This window comes from Abramis brama (genome assembly GCF_963993115.1).
Source record: "Abramis brama genome assembly, chromosome: 3".
Taxonomy (NCBI): Eukaryota; Metazoa; Chordata; class Actinopteri; order Cypriniformes; family Leuciscidae; genus Abramis; species Abramis brama.
In genome coordinates, this window is record NC_139965.1 from 18,985,955 (window position 1) to 19,004,862 (window position 18,908).

Here is an 18,908-nt window from a genome sequence, read left to right on the forward strand (position 1 = left end):
AGGATGTACCGTAGTGTGATGACGATCCGAGATCCCGCAAGATCCATGTGTTTGGCATCTTGTCCTTTTAAGTCATGCTACAGTAGTCTGAAGGAAAAAGTGCTTTATTTGTAATTTAAAATAATGGTGCTGATGATTTTTAGAGACCCCCACAGGTGTATGATTTTACTGCTTTCATGGGAGCTCATCCTCTCTCTATGGGAGCTCAGCTCCCACTGGCTCCCACGTAATTCGAACCATGGAGCCCCAGTCCGAGGGAGATTGACAGTCATGTTTAGCTTCTTCCATTTTCTAATGATTGCTCCAACAGTGGACCTTTTTTCACCAAGCTGCTTGGCAATTTCCCCGTAGCCCTTTCCAGCCTTGTGGAGGTGTACAATTTTGTCTCTAGTGTCTTTGGACAGCTCTTTGGTCTTGGCCATGTTAGTAGTTGGATTCTTACTGATTGTATGGGGTGGACAGGTGTCTTTATGCAGCTAACGACCTACGATGACAATTTCAGACCCCTCCATGATTTCCAAGTGGGAGAACTTGCAAAATAGCAGGGTGTTCAAATACTTATTTTCCTCACTGTATATGAATAGTTCAGATGCAAAAGCCTCTAAGTGCCATCTAAAATGTTCTTATATATATTTTTTATATTTATTTTTTAAAACATTTTTAAGAAAAAGCGTCTTTTTTCTTTTCTTTTTTTTTTTTACATACAATTATATCTGTGGACAAAAGAACTGGCTGTTTTGTTTTAAAAATGATTAAACTGTCATTTTTTATTGTAGAATTTGTGGCCATAAATGTGAGATTTGGTGCAAATGCTGTTTGTTCATGGAAGTTTAGTGTTATAAAATGATTTAAATTGCATTGAAATAAATAAATGTGTGTTTGAAAAGGTTATGGCATATTTCTAGGGACCATAGGGACCAAAATAAAATAAAACCCCATATATTTGTTTTCTTAGCTCCGCAAGCGTTTCTCCTGCAAATGAAGTGTGTGGGATGTGCGTCTAGGTCTAAAGGATGACATCATCTTTTGTGAGGACAGCTTTTAGCTTGTAAATGAGCTTCCCTCCATATTTTCTTTCAAAACATCATATCTAAGTGTGATCGTCCATAAGCACATTAGCGTAGCGAGGGACGTCAAATGCATGAAAACACTCCCACATCAGAAGAACTTTGACCCTTTGGAGTGAACTGATAAAGGGGCATTGCAAACATAGAGGCTGAGAAAATGGACATAAAGTGTTCGTTTAGACCAAGATGCATCTCAGATTTCAACTTGAAAAGTTGCGACGACAGCAGCTGCTAGCGTTATACCCTGACCCACATTTCAAAGGCACTGTTCCAGCCTTTACATATCAAAACAGTGTTATTTAAGCAAACCCAGATATCCTGCGCTGGAGGGAGACTTTGGCATAAGCAGCATTGCTACTTGTAGTTTATTTGATCTTTTGTCTTGATTTGATAGAAGCTTCTGTTGATGTTCGTTTTGTGAGTTTTCGAGCTCTGTGTTCATATGAAACATGCCAGGAGGAGTATGGGTATACTTTTTTTTTGATTTTTTGATTTAGAGAATATGAATTATTTATTTTTTATTCTTCAGCGTGGCACTAAGGGACTTTATGTTTTTGTTGTCATTTTGAAGTATTTATTAAAAATCCCTTGTGGATCCTGAATATAATTCCTTCCTACATATCCAGATTTTCAACAAAAACATTTTAAAATGGATTTTTCCTTTCAATTCATCGGTGTGGATTTAAATCCGATTGGTCATTTCCCACAGGACGTTGGAAGATAAATGTACAGAATTATTTATTTATTTATAATCCATATGTCTTTATGCTATGAGTAAAGGCATTTATATTGTTACACAATGTTCTGTTCTTTTGAACTTTATCCATCAAATAATTCTGGAAAAAAAAGAAAATTTTCCACAAAAATAATAATAAATGTTTCTTAAGCAGCAAATCAGCATATTATAATGATTTCTAAAGGATCATGTGACACTGGAGTAATGATGCTGAAAATTCAGCTTTTTCACAGGAATAATTACATATTAAAATATATTTAAATGGTAAACAGTTATTGTAAATTGAGATAATATTTCACAATATTACTGTTTTTACTCTATTTTTATCAACAGCCTTTGTGAGTATAATAGACTACTTTCAAAAACATGAAAAATTCTTACAGACTCAAAACTTTTATATATATATTGCTCTATTTGAACATTAAAAAATACAAGTAGTTTTGCATTTCTTTCTTTGCGTTCTTCGGTTCAGATTTGCATCCTGCCTGCCACCTCAGTTGACTTTAAGGGATTGAATGGCGCACACCTCTGACATATACTCGGGTCAAGTCTGCTATTTTTTCCTCTCTTTTTTTCCCAGTTGAATGAACTGCATCATGAAACCTGCAAAGCTCAAATGCATTCCTCCACCTTTGGGGTTGCCATAGCAATGATCAATTTGGGTCAGTGTGTGTGTGGTATGAGATTTGGCGTGTGGGAGTGTTGTCAGCCACTCTTACACACACACTGCATGCAATGTTAATATGTTGGCTTGCCTGATTGGCTGCTGGTGCTGGGGGCTTTTATTAATGGCACAAGGCAGTCGGTAGGCAGAAAATTGGTTGGGCTGTTCAGTGCTCATGCAAAGACATTGATGATTATGCAATAAACAATGTTACTCATTGGAATAGCAGTATGGTGGATATGTATAGGATAATATTTGGCTGAGATAAAGCTATTTGAAAATCTGGAATCTGAGGGTGCAAAAAAATCAAAACATTTGAGAAAATCGCCTTTATAGTTGTCCATTTCTGTTCGTGAATTTGCTGCATTCATTCACAAAAATAAATGTTTTATATATTTACGGTAGGAAATTGACAAAATATCTTCATGGAACATGATCTTAATATCCTTATGATTTTTGGCATAAAAGAAAAATCGATAATTTTGACCCATGCAATGTATTGTTGGCCATTGCCACAAATATACCCTTGCGACTTGTGACTGGTTTTGTGATCCAGGGTCACATATAGAGTGTATGTAACCTTGCAAATGTTAATGTACAGTAGTGGCCAAAAGTGATGTCCAGCCTAGGAAAATTGACATCTTCACCCTTTATTTAAATATTATTAAACATTTTATATTTTAAAAAATATAAAAGGTTTTGTAATCATATTACATAGTTGTGCTTATTTTTGATAACGCAAAGTAGTCAATGTTTATACTATTCTTTATTAGAACAGTGGAGGTTGGTCAGGTTCGAACTTGGGTTTTCTTGAGACCATCAGTTATTTATATGATTTGGGCATATATCTAATTGTTTATATAACATATTTATTGTATTTCAAATGTAATTTTATACATTGCAAAATGTAGATATTCGATTCACAAATCTCCATCTTAACAATTGTTTTCAATGGAAACCATCTGTAGTTTAATGTCTTGCATGCTGAAAACTGATGAAGTGTGTTTTGTGAGTAGATTATGTGTTTTGTGTGTGCAGATTTAGAAACAATTTATATTTCCATTCCTCTATCATCTTTTTTCTCCCTTTGAGAATATTAAAAAAACAATCCCGCTTGTGGTTTTTAAAGACTTGGCCGTAATGTTCTGTACCCATTACTTCATGACCACAGTGGCCGAGCTTGTAAATGAGCTTCATGCTGTTTCCATTATTGCCAATAAGCGAAACATTCAGACCTTTGAAAAGGAAAACATTACAATTCGGAGGAGGACTGATATAAAGCACTTGGGACGCACAACATGATTGAAGCACTGATGGAGCGGAAGTCAAAAGGGGGAAAGTGGGTAAAAATCTATTGAGTGTAATTGAGACCCAAATCAGTTGATTTATGGTCAAATTCACAATTGTAGTTGCTATTGCATAAAACACAGCTTTAAGAAGTTGAGGTTTTCCTCTGGACTGCATCCTGTTTTGATGTAATTTATGCACCCCAAAATCGTAATTAATATTTCAACATGGCAGTGTTCTCTCAAATCATCATATAGCTTAAGTTACAGCCAACACTTTCCATGAATAAGGTACGCTTTGTCCCGTTACATTTTCCTAGCATTAAAGACACAAATCCCATCTGGTATTTAATTCACTGCAGTAAATGCAATGATTGACAAGAATGAAATGTTTTTTTTTTCATTTATGGGAAATATAAGTTTGGTGCCAAAACTACTGTAGATAGTCCCTACTGAGTGACCACTGCAACCCTTTTTTATTATTATTTTTTTTTTTTTATTTGCTAAAAAATAACACAATCACACAAAATATATATAAAATAGAATAACTTTATATAAACTATAATAAACGTATAATATTTAGTTTGACAATCATTCTTAAGAATCATAACTCTATTGAGTCAGCCATACTACACGCATTGCTTCAGTCAATACTGAGCTGAAACTTTTGTTACCAATTACAGCTTGTTTGGCAAGTGTTTTGCAGCGTCATAAAAAGAAAACTTGATGAACTCCACAATCATTTGACCGGTAATGTTTCGGCAATTATGCCGTGTAACCGCATAGGATCTATATTTGGATATAAAGCAAAATAAATCACAGTTGTTGGCTGTCTGTCGTCTGTAACAATCGTTCATCTTCTCAGATGGAGCCATCACCCTGCTTTAGAAGGGCCCTTAATAAATGTGGCAGCAGTTTGGAGGCAAACATGGTTTAAATCTTCTATTGGATCTACTGCTTGGGAGCATAAAAGCACATTATTAGCGCTTGATGCTGGCTAGTTTCAAGCTATGGTAACTCCTTGGTACATTTTTGGTATGTTGAGAACTGAGCCAGATTCTTTCCAACCAGTTTCACTTTAAGATTTATATCTTCAAGTTAAACAATTGTAAGAGTTTGGTGTTCTATTTAAGCTTGTCTGCAGCTCCATTTTGTTCGTATGGCGTGTCTGCTTCTTTTTGAAATAGAAATGATGAATCAGTTCACTTATCTTTGCTTTTGAAATTGAATGTGTGTGATAATAGCTGGCACAAAAAACGTTTGGCTATTAAAAAAAAAAGATTTTATGTTACATAGGCCTACACTGGTCCAAAATAACTTTTTTAATCATTTGTACGGACATTTTCATGTTAAATGAATGATATATATGACAATTTTATTTCAGACTAAATGCAGGATAAAACATGAACAGCATTGTATGTTGTGAATGCTGATAAACTATATAATCAGTATATTTGGCATTGGAATTATAATGTGCTATACAATGAAATAAAATTGCGCAGTGATCTGTTGGCAAATGTCAGAGTTTAAGAAATGTCTTTCCTGGAATTCATGAGAATTAGAGAATTAATAATAGTAACAGAAAACAATGTAGCCCACTGTGCAGTTGTGATCTTGCCAAGTGCTCAGACTTCTGTGGTTCACAACCGTTATGATTTGTGATGTTTTTTGTACTTTCAGGCCGTTGACTCAGGAGGAGATCGCCCAGAGAAGAGAACTGGCCAGACAGCGTCACGCCGAGAGACAAGCTGCCAATCAGAGTGCAGAAAGCCCCGGGTCAGCTGATGCTGGAGGTACTTCAGCCCCAGCAGCCCCAGCCATCGGTAGTGTCACAGACCAAGAACTGAATCTGTTTAATGATGTGTGTGTGTGACAGTGAATGAGTAAAAGAGGCGTGTTTGGCACAGGCAATGGTGCATATCAAACTATTATGGTATGTTCATTTCTTTGACAGTATTTGGAGGCTTCTTTATTTGATATTCAATTAAAGAGAACCTACAGTATTAAGCTCTTTTACAAAGTCTTGATTTGGTTTTTGGGGGTTTACTAGAATAGGTTTTCATGCTTGAATGTTAAAAAAACACCTTATTTTTCACATATTTCCATTGTTGCAGCACCTCTCTTCCCAGTCTGTCAGTATCTCTCTGTTTAGTTCTGGTCTCTATGAACCCCCTTTGTCTGGAAAGCGCAATGTGCTCTGATTGGTCGGTTGGACCAGTGTGTTGTGATTAGTCAACCGCTTTGAGTGTGTTTGGGAAATGTAATGACATTACCATAACAACGAGTTTCAATACACTACTAACGCAACTCAACCAGGCCTCAGCCCTTTTTTTTTTTTTGCATATGTCTTGTGCAGGAATTATTTAAATGAGGAATATTGTGATGTGTTCGTTCCTGGAAGAAAACTCAAGACTACAATGGAGGCGTTTCAGGGAGAAGAGTTACAAAACACAAAGTCACTCCAAAGGGAGTTTTTCTCTTTGTGTTTTGTAACTTTGAGACCTGTTTCTAGCTCAAACAGCAACACAAGAAAGTTGAAAATGTAAAAAGGCATAATAGGTCCTGTTTAAAATCTTTTATATTTACTCTGAAGTATTCATCAACTTTATTTTGTATGTTTGTGTGTTCTGCAGATGCTCTGTGTGCGCAGACAGAGGCTCTTTCGGTCAAAACTGCAGTGGAGGAGGAAAACAAAGAACATTTTGTGGCCTTTGCACGAGTCTACAGCGGTGTCGTCAGAAAAGGCCAAAAGGTGTTTGTGCTCGGACCCAAATACGATCCATCACTGGCGCTCAGAGTGGTGAGCAGCTGTTTGTCTGTCTTAATAACTGCAGACGGTTTCTTTATCCAAGAATTAATGCAATTCATAACATAATCATCACACAATTAATAATCCTTAACCCTGGTGAACTTGAACTCGGGTAAATGAACTGCCTCGTTCAGGTTCATTTCCAATTAATTTCCTCATGTTTGAAGCTGTCTGGAGCTAATTGTCACATTATTACCGAGAAACTATTATACGACTTATTGAGACATTCGTTGAAGTCTCTGAGATTAATTTGCATAAAGCTCCACCATCATCAGCCATTAGAAGAGTCGTCAAATTAGGAGCGGTAACATCCACTGAAACAAAGGTGATTCCGGGCTGCATGGGTTGGTCAAAAATTGCAATGATATATATGTGTGCGTGTATACACATACATAAATACATACATACATATACACACACACATATAGATAGGCAGGCTGATAGATAGATAGATTTTAGACAAAGAATTTGTTAAAGGCACAGCTAAATGTGATATTTATTACAGAGTTTATGTGAAGATTAAAAGTGAAATTTCAATTTGTTGTTGAGTTATATTTTTAGCCTATTAAATGTAAAAAAAAAAAAAAAATATATATATATATATATAATTTAAATTATACTGTAATGTTGAATGGCTATAATTACTAATTTCCATTTTTCAGAAAAATCCATTTGTTAGGCACATCAGTAGCAGTACAATATATTATATAGTCCTGATGCTGATGTGGGCGTTTTGTTGATCATTTTCTCCTGTAGCTTCCTGAGGGTTGTTCAGTAGCTGATGCTTTACCCAGCATCCCCCACATGGCCTGCTGTACCATAGACAGCCTCTACCTGCTGATGGGCCGCGAGCTGGAAGAACTGGAGGAAGTTCCCTCAGGAAATGTTCTCGGTAGGTCATCTGTTTTCCTCAGTGTTCCTCTTCACAGGTTCCAGATGGATTTGTTTTTAGTATTAGTCTTTTGGTTTATAGTACAGTTTCAGAGTGACTTTCACCTTCTCGAAGACAAAACTCTATTTCTGGTTATATTTTTGTATGATATATGGTTTTGCATGGTTGAATTATGTGTATATATAGCAATATAAGTTCCTTGAAAGGTTTCATTTTTGTCAAGATGCTGCCTTAGAAGTCAGTTGCCTACAGTGTGTAGACAGGAAGGCATCTCTAGGTTTTGGAACAGAGCTTAAACGTGGCCCCATAAACAACCAGTGATTCATTCTATCAAGAGAAGAAAATTCTTCTCGAGGTAGTTTTGACTTATAGGAGTTTGTTGCCCTGGCAACATGGGTTGAATTGGGACATTTTGGCAGATATTTTTCATCATCTCTGTTTTGTCTGTGTTTACAGTCAGAAATGTTTCAACACCAAATATGCATCAAAGTAGGACTAAATTATCCTGCAGGCTTTAGCTCAAAATACTGTTCAAAATGACGACTTGGTTCAACAATTCCTGATTCCCCCCCTCATTCCTCATTCAAGTTTCCTTCAGCCTCAACAAACACAAAAGATTACAAACAGCTATGGCTTTCTTCAAAATGCTATTCTTCACACAGGCAGCTTGTGTCATGCAGTCTTTAGACCACCTCCTAATGATGATTTGTTTTGCTAGAGTCATCGCCTTGAGGTTAGCCCATGCATCAGTTTTAATATTCACCTTCTTATTAGCTCGCTAATAAACAATAATTACGTGTCTTCATAAAAACATAATTGCAATGCCTAGTAATCTGTTGAGTTACAGATAGCAGTTAACAGAGCAATAGCAACATTAGCAAACTGTTTTTGTGTCGAGACACATGCTTCAGACACAGATGATAAAGTCCCACCCTCACTTTAGCCGCATGTTGTTATTAGCTGGGGCGACACACCCACTGCCTAAAGGCTGCAGCCCAGAAACGTCCCAAGCACAGGAATTCAAGAAGAAAATATCAAAATACAGGCACAATGGGCAGTGTCTCTATAGACACATACACCACCACACTTCTAGTGGACCATAAGTAATGATTAAGAGGCTTTTTTTTATCTATACTTTATAAAAGGCATAAAGTCTATACTTTTTTAAAGTCTTAATTTTAATGTCATCAGCATTTAAGAGAAACTAGTTGTGAATGGAGAATATGAATTCATATGTAAAAGAATATTTATTCATATGTAAATAAATATAATTATTAATTTTATTTAAATAAATAAAAATCTAATCTGAATGAATTTTCAAAGTCGATTATGATTGACTGATATCCGGACATTTGTAGAAAAACTGTTATTTATTTGTTTGTTTGTTTGGAATTGCTCTTTTATATATATATATATATATATATATATATATATATATATATATAAAATATTTTTTGAATAATAAATTCAAAAAGTGTTTATATAAAAACAATACATACATGTTATATTTTTTATTCACAAATATATATATACACTCACCAGCCAGTTTATAAGATACACCTGTTCAACTGCTCGGTAACTTGAATATCTAATCAGCCAATCACATGGCAGCAACTCAATGCATTTAGGCATTCAGAGGATCATCTTCTGAAGTTCAAACTGAGCATCAGATTAGGGAAGAAAGCTGATTCTAGTGAATTTGAATGTGGCATGGTTGTTGATGCCAGACTGGCTGGTCTGAATATTTTAGAAGCTGCTGATCTACTGTGATTTTCACGCACAACCATCTCTAGGGTTTACAGCGAATGGTCAGAAAAAAAGTCTGAACGCACAAGATGTCGAACAAGCAGATGGGCTACAGCAGCAGAAGAACACACCGAGTGCCACTCCTGTCAGCTAAGAACAGGGAACTGAAGCTGCAATTCACACGGGCTCACCAAAATTGGGCAATAGAAGATTTGAAAAATGTTGCCTGGTCTGATGAGTCTCGTTTTCTGCTGCAACATTCAGATGATACGGTCAGAATTTGCCTTAAACAACATGAAATTATGGATCTGTCCTGCCTTGTATGAACCGTTCAGGCTGGTGGTGGTGCAATGTGGGGTATATTTTCTTGAAACACTTTGGGCCCCTTAGTACCAATTGAGAATTTTGGCTGACCATGTCCATCCCTTTATGACCATAGTGTTCCCATCTTATGATGGCTACTTACAGCAGGATAACGCACAATGTCACAAAGCTCAAATCATCTCAAACTAGTTTCTTGAACATGACGATGAGGGGGAGGGGGGGATCATCCCCAAAAATGTGTGTGTGTGTGTCTGTCTGTCTGTGTAGGATGACAGGAGGTTAAAGACTGTTATTCTCGTATCAACAAGCTTTCAGGCTTTTGTGATACTTCACTATAATCAATCTTTTAAGATTGAACATAGGTCTGGGGAGTCTGCTCTGTATTTTCTACTACATCAAATGACTCTGTACGCAATTGGCTAGTCCTTCAACCAATCAGATCAATGATCCGGGTGACGTACTTTGCAGCGAAAACTCCTGGCAAGAAACGTGTCAACAAACGTGTTGGTTTGTAGCATTGATCAGCGGTTTGCAGAAGCAGCAATGGCATTGAGCGATTTTTGCAGGTTGTGCAAAAAAAACATGAAAGTGAGTGGTATTTACACCCACTCAAATGATTTGTTTGCTAAACCAAAGAAGCCATTGAGCATCGTCGAGAGGTTAAAAGGAATTGGATTGTCGGTCGTGTGAGAGCCAATAGCGCGCCAGGTGGATAAGCCAGTTTGTGATTAGTCCCCGCAGATTTGTAACGGAAGCAGGATAGAAAAATGTACAGGTTTCCAGCCTGAGCTGCAGGGCGAAATCAAATCGCCGGCAGATCGGGCTGGGTTTACCCAGTCTAACTTCACTAGCCATCGGTTCACTAACATTCCTAAACAACAGAGTCAGGCTGCAACATAAGATGGATTGCATTTATAATCTGCTGTGGTCTTCACCTCAGTGGTAAAGAGGCGCTCTGGCTCGTCATCTAACACTGGAAGGGCTGTGTGATTCTCATCCAAGACTCCCATAGTTCTGAGTCAGCGTCCAGATAGAGGCAGGAGCAATTAAATCTAATTTATGATTCTCAGCGTTCCTAACATCATAGATGTGTGTGTGGGTAATGCGCTGATGAGACTACATTTCCATTTCTCATTTCTCATTTCTCATTTCTCATTCCTCATTCCAAAACCTCAGTCACCTCTTTAATGCACATTTGACTCTTGTTTTCTAATGTGGTATTAAATCGTGGCCAAACAATTAGATATTGTGTTTTGTTTAGTTTTTTCTTGTCATAATGCATCAGTACTTTAGATCATTGGATTGATACATTAACAATTTGGTTATTAATTATTTATATCTACGTTAATATTAGAACTAGGCAGTGTGATCTAAATTTAATGTTACAGTATGAGTAATTCTATGTCGTAAAGTAGTAATGGTGTGTATTCCACTATAGTTACTTATGCAGGACATTTTTTGTATAATAAATAACCATTAAATTATCATTGGTAAATTTCTGCTGCTACACAGTATATACTATCTCACCAACCAGCTGTGTTTCATATCATTTCTTAGTTATTAATCAATTCGGGTGCAGATTGTTTTTTTTGTTAAAGCACTTCCACTTCCGTGATTTGAGCTATAAAGTTGTTTACATTGTCATTGTAATGTTGGAACTTCTATATAGGCTGATGATATTCTGGTTATGCAATAAAATTTCTGTGGGTGGGTTTCTTTCCTAGTATGCTCTAGTATCATACAGAGTTTACCAGCTTGACTTGGTTTTGAAAGAAGTTGAAATATTGGATATAACTCATTTTATCACACAGGCCTGTTTTACACAGCTCTGCACCCATATTAGCAGGTGGCATAATTCACACTGCACATGTGACACTGAAAGTATAGCCTTTTAATTCACTTTAAACCTATTTATCAACACAGTTGACTTTGAAGCAAAATAAAATAATGGATTGAACTACTCACTAGTTGTTTGGGGGGGGGGGTTGTTTCATGTTCCACATACAGTGACAGAGAAAATATTCAGCTAATCCTACTGAATCCAGTCGACATATGAAGTTTAATTGTTACACTTTGTAGTTTGGGCTCAGTGTAAATTTATTACCAGTTGGCCCATTTCTGATGACCATTTTATATTATTATTGTTTTTTCATAGACAGTTTTGTTGAAGTGCTTTTTTCTAGTTCTGGTCATATGTAGTCTTATTTTATGTTTGTCATTTAAATGGCTGAACATCTCGGAGATATTTGTTTCGGGTAATTCAGGGTTTGTTATACAAGACTTAACTTCACAAGCATATTTACTAGAACACATTGTGCTTGTAAACCGGTAACACTTGTATTGAGCTTTATTGGTAGTCATAGATTATTCATGTTTGAAGCTTTTATTGCCATGAAAGTGTATAATTATTCTCAGTTTTGATTTAGCACCTTATTCAATAACATTTTAAGTGTTTAGTTGCATGACAAAGCCTTCGAATTGCTCGAGTCTCTCTGCAGTTTGTGCGGCAGTACATTGAACGACTGCCCAGTCCTTGTTTATTTTATGAGATTTTAATAAATTATGAAGGAGGGGCGCATTAATGTATTGACATGCTCATCTAATGCTAGCTCAAAAGGGGAATGCAGGCACTTGTCAATAAAACACTACGCCTTTGAGTGGACATTACTGAACACTATTTCATAATTCAGTTTGAGCATCAGGCCCACGAACAGCCCTAACCAGATTTGAATGGTCTTTAGTGAGCGCTTGCACGTCACACACACACGGGTGGAGAATCAATGATAATGCATGCTTTTATAATGAAGATGGCAGGAAGGTCAGGTCAGGAAACAGCAAGTCTCTGTGGAGGGCTGCTCCCTAATAGTCGATTAAACGTTAGAGGCTTAGTTGACAAAACTTTAATTAGTAAGTTGGTTGCAGAAAAAATAAACTCCACAGGAAGTGGCACAGTCACGCAGTCCGTATTGGACAGATTGTTAACACGGCAGGTCCGTGTCGTAATTATGTTGGGCTGGAAATCCAAACGTTTGCCTATCACTCATCGACCTCAAACATGGCTTATCATTTGAAACCGTAGTAGTAGTCCTGCGTTAGACATGTATTTGTGTTTAACAGCAGAATCCCTGGTGAAAAACTTTAAGCTTTACAGAAAATTCACCCCAGTCAGAGTCGGAAGAAATACCAACGCGCCAAAATAGCGCTTTAGCTCCACCCACTCCCATGAAGCTCTGCAAATGACGTAATCGAGTTGATCTCCCAACAATCTCAAAATACTGAAATATCTATCTATCTATCTATCTACAGTGCATCGATCTATCTACAATCTATCTATCTATATCTATCTATCTATCTATCTATCTATCTATCTACAGCGGATCTATCTATATATCTATCTATCGTGTGTCTATCTATCATGTATCTATCTACAGTGTATATATCTATCTATCTATCCATCCATCATCTATCCATCTATCCATCTATCTATCTATCTATCTATCTATCTATCTATCTATCTATCTATCTATCTATCTATCTATCTATCTATCTATCTATCTGTCTATCTATCTATCTATCCATCTATCCATCTATCTATCTAATTAGATTATGCTGTTCACAATGCTTTATGGGATTGTTGTTCTTTCCCTCACTAAAGTCATTAAGTACACTGTCTTGTACCTTTGTCTTTTTAATCTGACTTTTTGCTTGAAATATTGTTGTGATTCGACACATAGCTGTTTGGCTTGGTTCATGGCTTATAACTCTTTAACAAACACTTTTTTTACTCTACTGAAAGGGCTGTGAAGATGAGTCTGCATCGTCAACTTCATCTCTGCAGCTGACACTAACTCTGAAAACACTTGTTTATTAATGAATTATTATTATGTTCAGACAGTCTCCTTTCTTTTTTTTTTCAGACACATTCATAATTATTACTTTTGCCTGCATGCTTTGTGTATGCTTGAGTGCTTCATTTATATTATAAAGGCTCAATTTTATGCTTTATTATTAATGTTGACCTAAGTTAGAAATCTTACATATAATATTCTTCCTCAGCTCAAACCATTTTTCAGTGGCAGTATATATTTAAGTAATTAAATTGATATCATAAACGTTTGATAGTCAACTAATGGCTTAAATGAAGGGCTTTGTTTTACTAGCACTCTTTAAGATGAATTGCTTGTGTTCTCTAGTTGTAGGTCACTTTGGATAAAAGCGTCTGCTAAATGAATAAAGGTAATTGTAACATAAACGACTACTAGTCGACTAGGAAAATCTTTAGTCTGCAGCCTTATGTCTGTGACATGTGTTAGCCATCATTTCATTGTTTTATAGTGTAAACTTCGCGGTCAGTGACTGAATCTTTGAGGGGATGTTGATTGTAGATAAGTCTGTATTCCTGCTTGATTGGGCTCGTTTTGCAGCAAGGTGTGGAGGAGTTCAAATGCGAGCACGGAAAAAAGAAGGCCTTTAGATATGGATGAAAGATTTGTCCTTAAACCACATGACAGGTTAAAAGCGTTGTTTGACCTGGCTCTCGGCTGACTGGACCCCCTAAAGACAAAACTCAAACCAGACGCACTGTCAAAAACAGGCCCACTCGACTTACCACATCACACGCACATGCTTAACACTACCATACCGCCCCGAAACAAAGCCAAGGAGAAGAGCCAATAAAAAATAGTGTAGACAGGGACAAACAATTTTTTTACTGATGCTTCCCTTCATGTGCTGAAACTCCACAGAAACAGGAAATGAAGAACTTAAGTGTGATAGATGTCACTGCCCCCCTCTCTTCACCAGGGTTATACACTGTAAACCTGAATAAGTTGGAAAACAAAAACAAAACAAATCGAGGCAACCAGTTAGAATAAAAATTATAAGTTAAGAAATTCAAGCAGAACTGGCAGATTAAAATTTTAATTACTCATAACTTGAAATATTTGAGTAAGCTAATTCATACATTTAACTTAAAGTTATGTAATCTCAACTTAAATATTTTTGGTAGTGGAAAGTTGGCTAGCTTTATTTGGCTAATTCAGTAAATGTTAACTTGCTAATTGGTAACACAATGCTGTATTAGCATTAGCATAGCATAGCAGTTTCTGAATGAGTACGGCAATATAGAACATTTAACATATATCTGTTCTCAAACCAAGTTCATGCTCCACTCGTCACCATGATGATTTTTTGAAGGCTAATGCGGAGCAGGGACCATCATACACAAAGTACATGTGTTTTTATTCAGGATGTACACTAGATCATCTAACAACTGGATTCGCCAAAGTGTGTGAGGTTTGTGGCATTGAATATTGAGATATTGAAAAACGTGTTTAAAAATGCATATTTGCTGAATGCCGATATGAAAAAGTATTATAGCATTTGCCTTACAGTTGTTAGGACAAAACTGTTAAACAAAGACAGTAAACCAATGAAGATGGAGAATGGGAGCGCCTGTGCATTTGTGCTTCTCTGGGATGTCAAAATAAAAGTCCCGCTTCCGACTCTTATCGGCCAAACAAAAATACTAATTAAACCATACCAAATATCAGCCGATATATTCGCCTTGGCGCCTACTAACATGTCAGCCTACCACTAATAATAATATAATAAATTAAATTTAACAAATAAAATTTTATGTCAGTTTGAATTCCAATTCAACAACCTGTGTGGGCAGTTCTATTCAAATTCCAGCTCATAAATTGAAAGGAAGCCAATTCTTAAATTCTCAGTTTTGGTCAACCCTGATTGGCAGTGTTTACAAATCTAGTAAACCGCAGAAGTTTTATGGAATTTGCTAATTTTTCTGTGACAATGGTCTACTCTAAACCTTCTTTTTATCTTTCTCTACTTTGCTTATTGGAACTTTGCTGCAGTATTAGTCTTTGGTAACTACATGTTAAATGTCGATTTCATTTCAGCAATTTAGTACATCTGTACTTAAATGGTTTCATGTTTATATGTAATTGTTATTGGTTGCCTAGTTATGTGCATTACCTGTATTTAGAGAAGATAACGCTCTAAGTTTGTGTTGTATATCACAGATAGACCAAGTCAGAGTCTCTTTTGTACTGTAGAAGCATCCTGTCGCCTCTCTCATCAGGAATACAAGCACAATGATTCTCATTTATATCAAATGACGTCATTCATTCCTGTGGCCTTTCCCCCTGGTCTAGTTCATAATGGCACACACATGCAGCAGAGCTTGTCTAGTGAACCATCATTTCCCACTTCAAAGCCACCCGCCTGCCTTTGTTCCTTCTCAAACAGGAAATCCAATTATTAAATCCTCATAAAATATGTGAAAGTGTCCCCCCCCCCACCCCAACACACACACACACACACACACACACACACACAAACCTTAAACGATTTCACTGTTATTAATGATCAAGTGAAGAAACCTAAAGAGCAGAACTGAATTTCTGTAATGGAGATGAAGTCATTAATTATGGAGCGATCTCACTCTCGCTGAGTCTCACATTTATTTTTGCTTTCTTGAGAAGCTCTTTGTGATATTTGATATTTGAATGGGATTTAACAGATGCCTGTGGTTGTTTTATCATATATCATTTCATTCCATTCCTTTGTGTGAAGAGTTAGATTTAGAACGACATGTTTGGCTGAGATATTTTTGGTTTGGAAAAATTTCCAAATTTATGCTTATTTCTTTCTTTCTTTTGTGTGTGTGGTTTATTGTTTCCTCGATTCCAGTTGGATAAAAATATTTATTTCATTTTATTTTTTGTTTGGGTAGTTGATATGTCCTGTTGTGTCACATACTATACTACATTTAAAATTATTTTAGAATTAATTTTCAAGCAGTTTTTCAGACATTTCAGACAAGTTTTATTTTATTATTAATAAAGGAACAAAAAAGGTGCTAAAAACGGTAGCCAGTCACAGGTCCTAAGATAAATAGCTTTCTTTAATAATAATTTTTATATTATATTTTATATTGATAAAGCAAAAACCACCCATGGACTAATTTCGCATCAGCTATTATCATTTATATTTTTTAGAGCTATTCCTTACAAACGTGTTGTCTCTCCTGCTTGAAAAAGACTATCTAAAATTGTATTTATTATTTTATATGGAAATACGAAGATTCACAAATGGTCCTGCTCGCCATCTGAATGATCCATGTGTCATTTTGTTTAATGCTTCATTCAGTGCAGTCTGTTATGATTGAGGGCCGCTAGTTTCAATAACCAGCCATGTATTCACAATTTGTCAGTGTTAGGACCTTGAGTGTGGGTTAGATCTTTTTCAGCCTGACCTGAGTCTCAATAAACTCTGAAACACAACTGGAACTGTTCAAATATTGTACAAATATTTCTTAAAAAGGATAGTTCTGTTCCTAAAATCTGACTGGATGTGCAACGTTTAAAAGCATAAATGTGCTGTAGTTACTCTAATGAAGTATATTTATCACATCTTTGAATGTGTTTCAGTTTTTGAAAACGATATTTGTTATTGTAAATTAGAAAAATGCTAATTTGTGAAAACAGTGACGTCATGCGCATGCATAATATGTGTTCAGTCTATAGGCACGTAGTGTTTCTTTACAAAGTGACATCGCCAACTACTGGCCCGGCAGCAGAATACAGCATTTTTGGTAGTTTTCGCAAATCCGTGTGAATGGGGATCGTTCTGACAGAATTGTCGTCTAATCTCAAATGGAGAATGGAGATTGCTAAACTCCAGTTTACTTGTTTGTCTATGTTTTCAGATAATCCGCATTTTTGCAGTGTAGAGAGAGCACGTGTGTTTGTCGTCTCGTCGTCGTCTCGTCTTGGTCGTCAACGAACATTTTTCGTCATAGATTTCGTTAACGAAATGAATACTAGACCTAAGTCTCTATGATATCCTGGCCTCTAGATATGGTTCAGGGCATCTTTCCATGCAATTCAGGTTTTTGACTGTTTTATCATCTGCTAGGTGAAAATGTCTGGCCACAAATGTGGTTGCACACACATGATTTGAGGTATCATTTGTTTATACTTAATTTTTGTGGTTTGTAAGAATCCCAAACCCTACAAATGAGAAATAATACTACTAATGATTGCCTTTATATTTTGTCTTCTTCTCTCTTTTTTTTTTTTTTTTTTTTTGCTGCTTTTTTATTTTAAATAACCACTTGTGGCTGTCCATTACAATGATTTTACTAGAATAACGGGGTTAACAACATCTCTTTACTATGGTAAAATCACTGTAATGCACCGCTTATTGCTTTAATATGTACCAGAACAGTGGAAGAAGCAAAGTATTGGGAATAAAAGTGAACAACTAATGAACAACCTCAAAAAAACTAAAAAACAGTCCCATGGTCCACTGCACTTTGAAATGCACCCACCACAGGGATGACTCTTCAGCAACTGAACCGATTCACATGTGAGATCAGAAGAATAAGCAGATGTTTATTACAGGCCTGCGGTACGGCAATGATTGTCATGTGCAGCCTTCCAAACAGTTGTGTTGTTTGATGTGTGTACAGTGAGAGCGGCGGCTCAGCTGCCTGGGTTTTAAGATCGCGAGTAGGCCACAATGTGAACCACCAGCCTCGCTCTCTGGTTTGGTTCTGGTCACGTCAGTTCGCTACACAGCAGATGAGATGAATAATGCTGATTCATGGTGGCGAGCTTTGCAAAAACGTTTGTTTTACGGTATGGCTCGTGTGCGCACATGTTTACTCGTGTCTGGACAACAGAGCTCTGAGTAACAGGGATTGCGGCTTGATTTCCCCTCGGCAGGCTCCCTCGGTTATATACAAACTGCAATCAGGACGACCACAGATGTGGCACGTCAACGGGTGTTTCGATGACTGGGCAGATGTAGGCCGTTTACTTTGTTGATTGTAAAGCATGCTGGTTGGCATGAGCAGTAGGGGTAGGTCCAACCAACTAGTAGTCAGTTATTTATTTAGTTTGTTTTTTAGCTTTGATATTTGTAGCGGCATTACTTTAAAGGGGATAAACTGAAAGATGGCATTTAGAGTGATCTGTTATCAGAGGTGACTGCGTCTAAGTAATGTATAAATACATACAGTATACAAATCACGCAGTTTGCTAACAATGTATTCATTTAAACAATGTAATAATTTAGGGCAGAAATAATAAGCTCATTGAAGTAATGAATACATGTTAACAAAATGATTAGGATATATAGAAAATTTAGCAGAGGTGCATGTTGATTCATGTTGGTGTTGATATTGCTTTGGGTTATTACTATTATTATTTTTTAAATGATAGCTATTCATTGTCAAGTAAATAATGGTGTTAGACATACAGCAGCCCAAAACACACATGAAAATATATTTGACCCTTTAGATCAAACAACACTGCATAAATATTATGGGATTAATAATAAGAAGAAGATATATAA

General features: G+C 36.4%; 1 protein-coding gene across 3 annotated transcripts in view; it reads left to right on the forward strand.

The window, feature by feature from the left end:
* efl1 (elongation factor like GTPase 1) overlaps window positions 1-18,908 on the forward strand; it is a 93,874-nt gene that overhangs the window by 24,409 nt on the left and 50,557 nt on the right. For 2 of the 3 annotated variants that reach the window (XM_084109215.1, XM_084109216.1), the window contains exons 13-15: window positions 5,434-5,576; window positions 6,387-6,553; window positions 7,319-7,454. In XM_084109215.1, the coding sequence (XP_083965341.1) occupies window positions 5,434-5,576; window positions 6,387-6,553; window positions 7,319-7,454 (446 nt within the window). The remainder of the gene's footprint in view (window positions 1-5,433; window positions 5,577-6,386; window positions 6,554-7,318; window positions 7,455-18,908) is intronic. The other variant, XM_084109214.1, reaches the window with a different exon arrangement.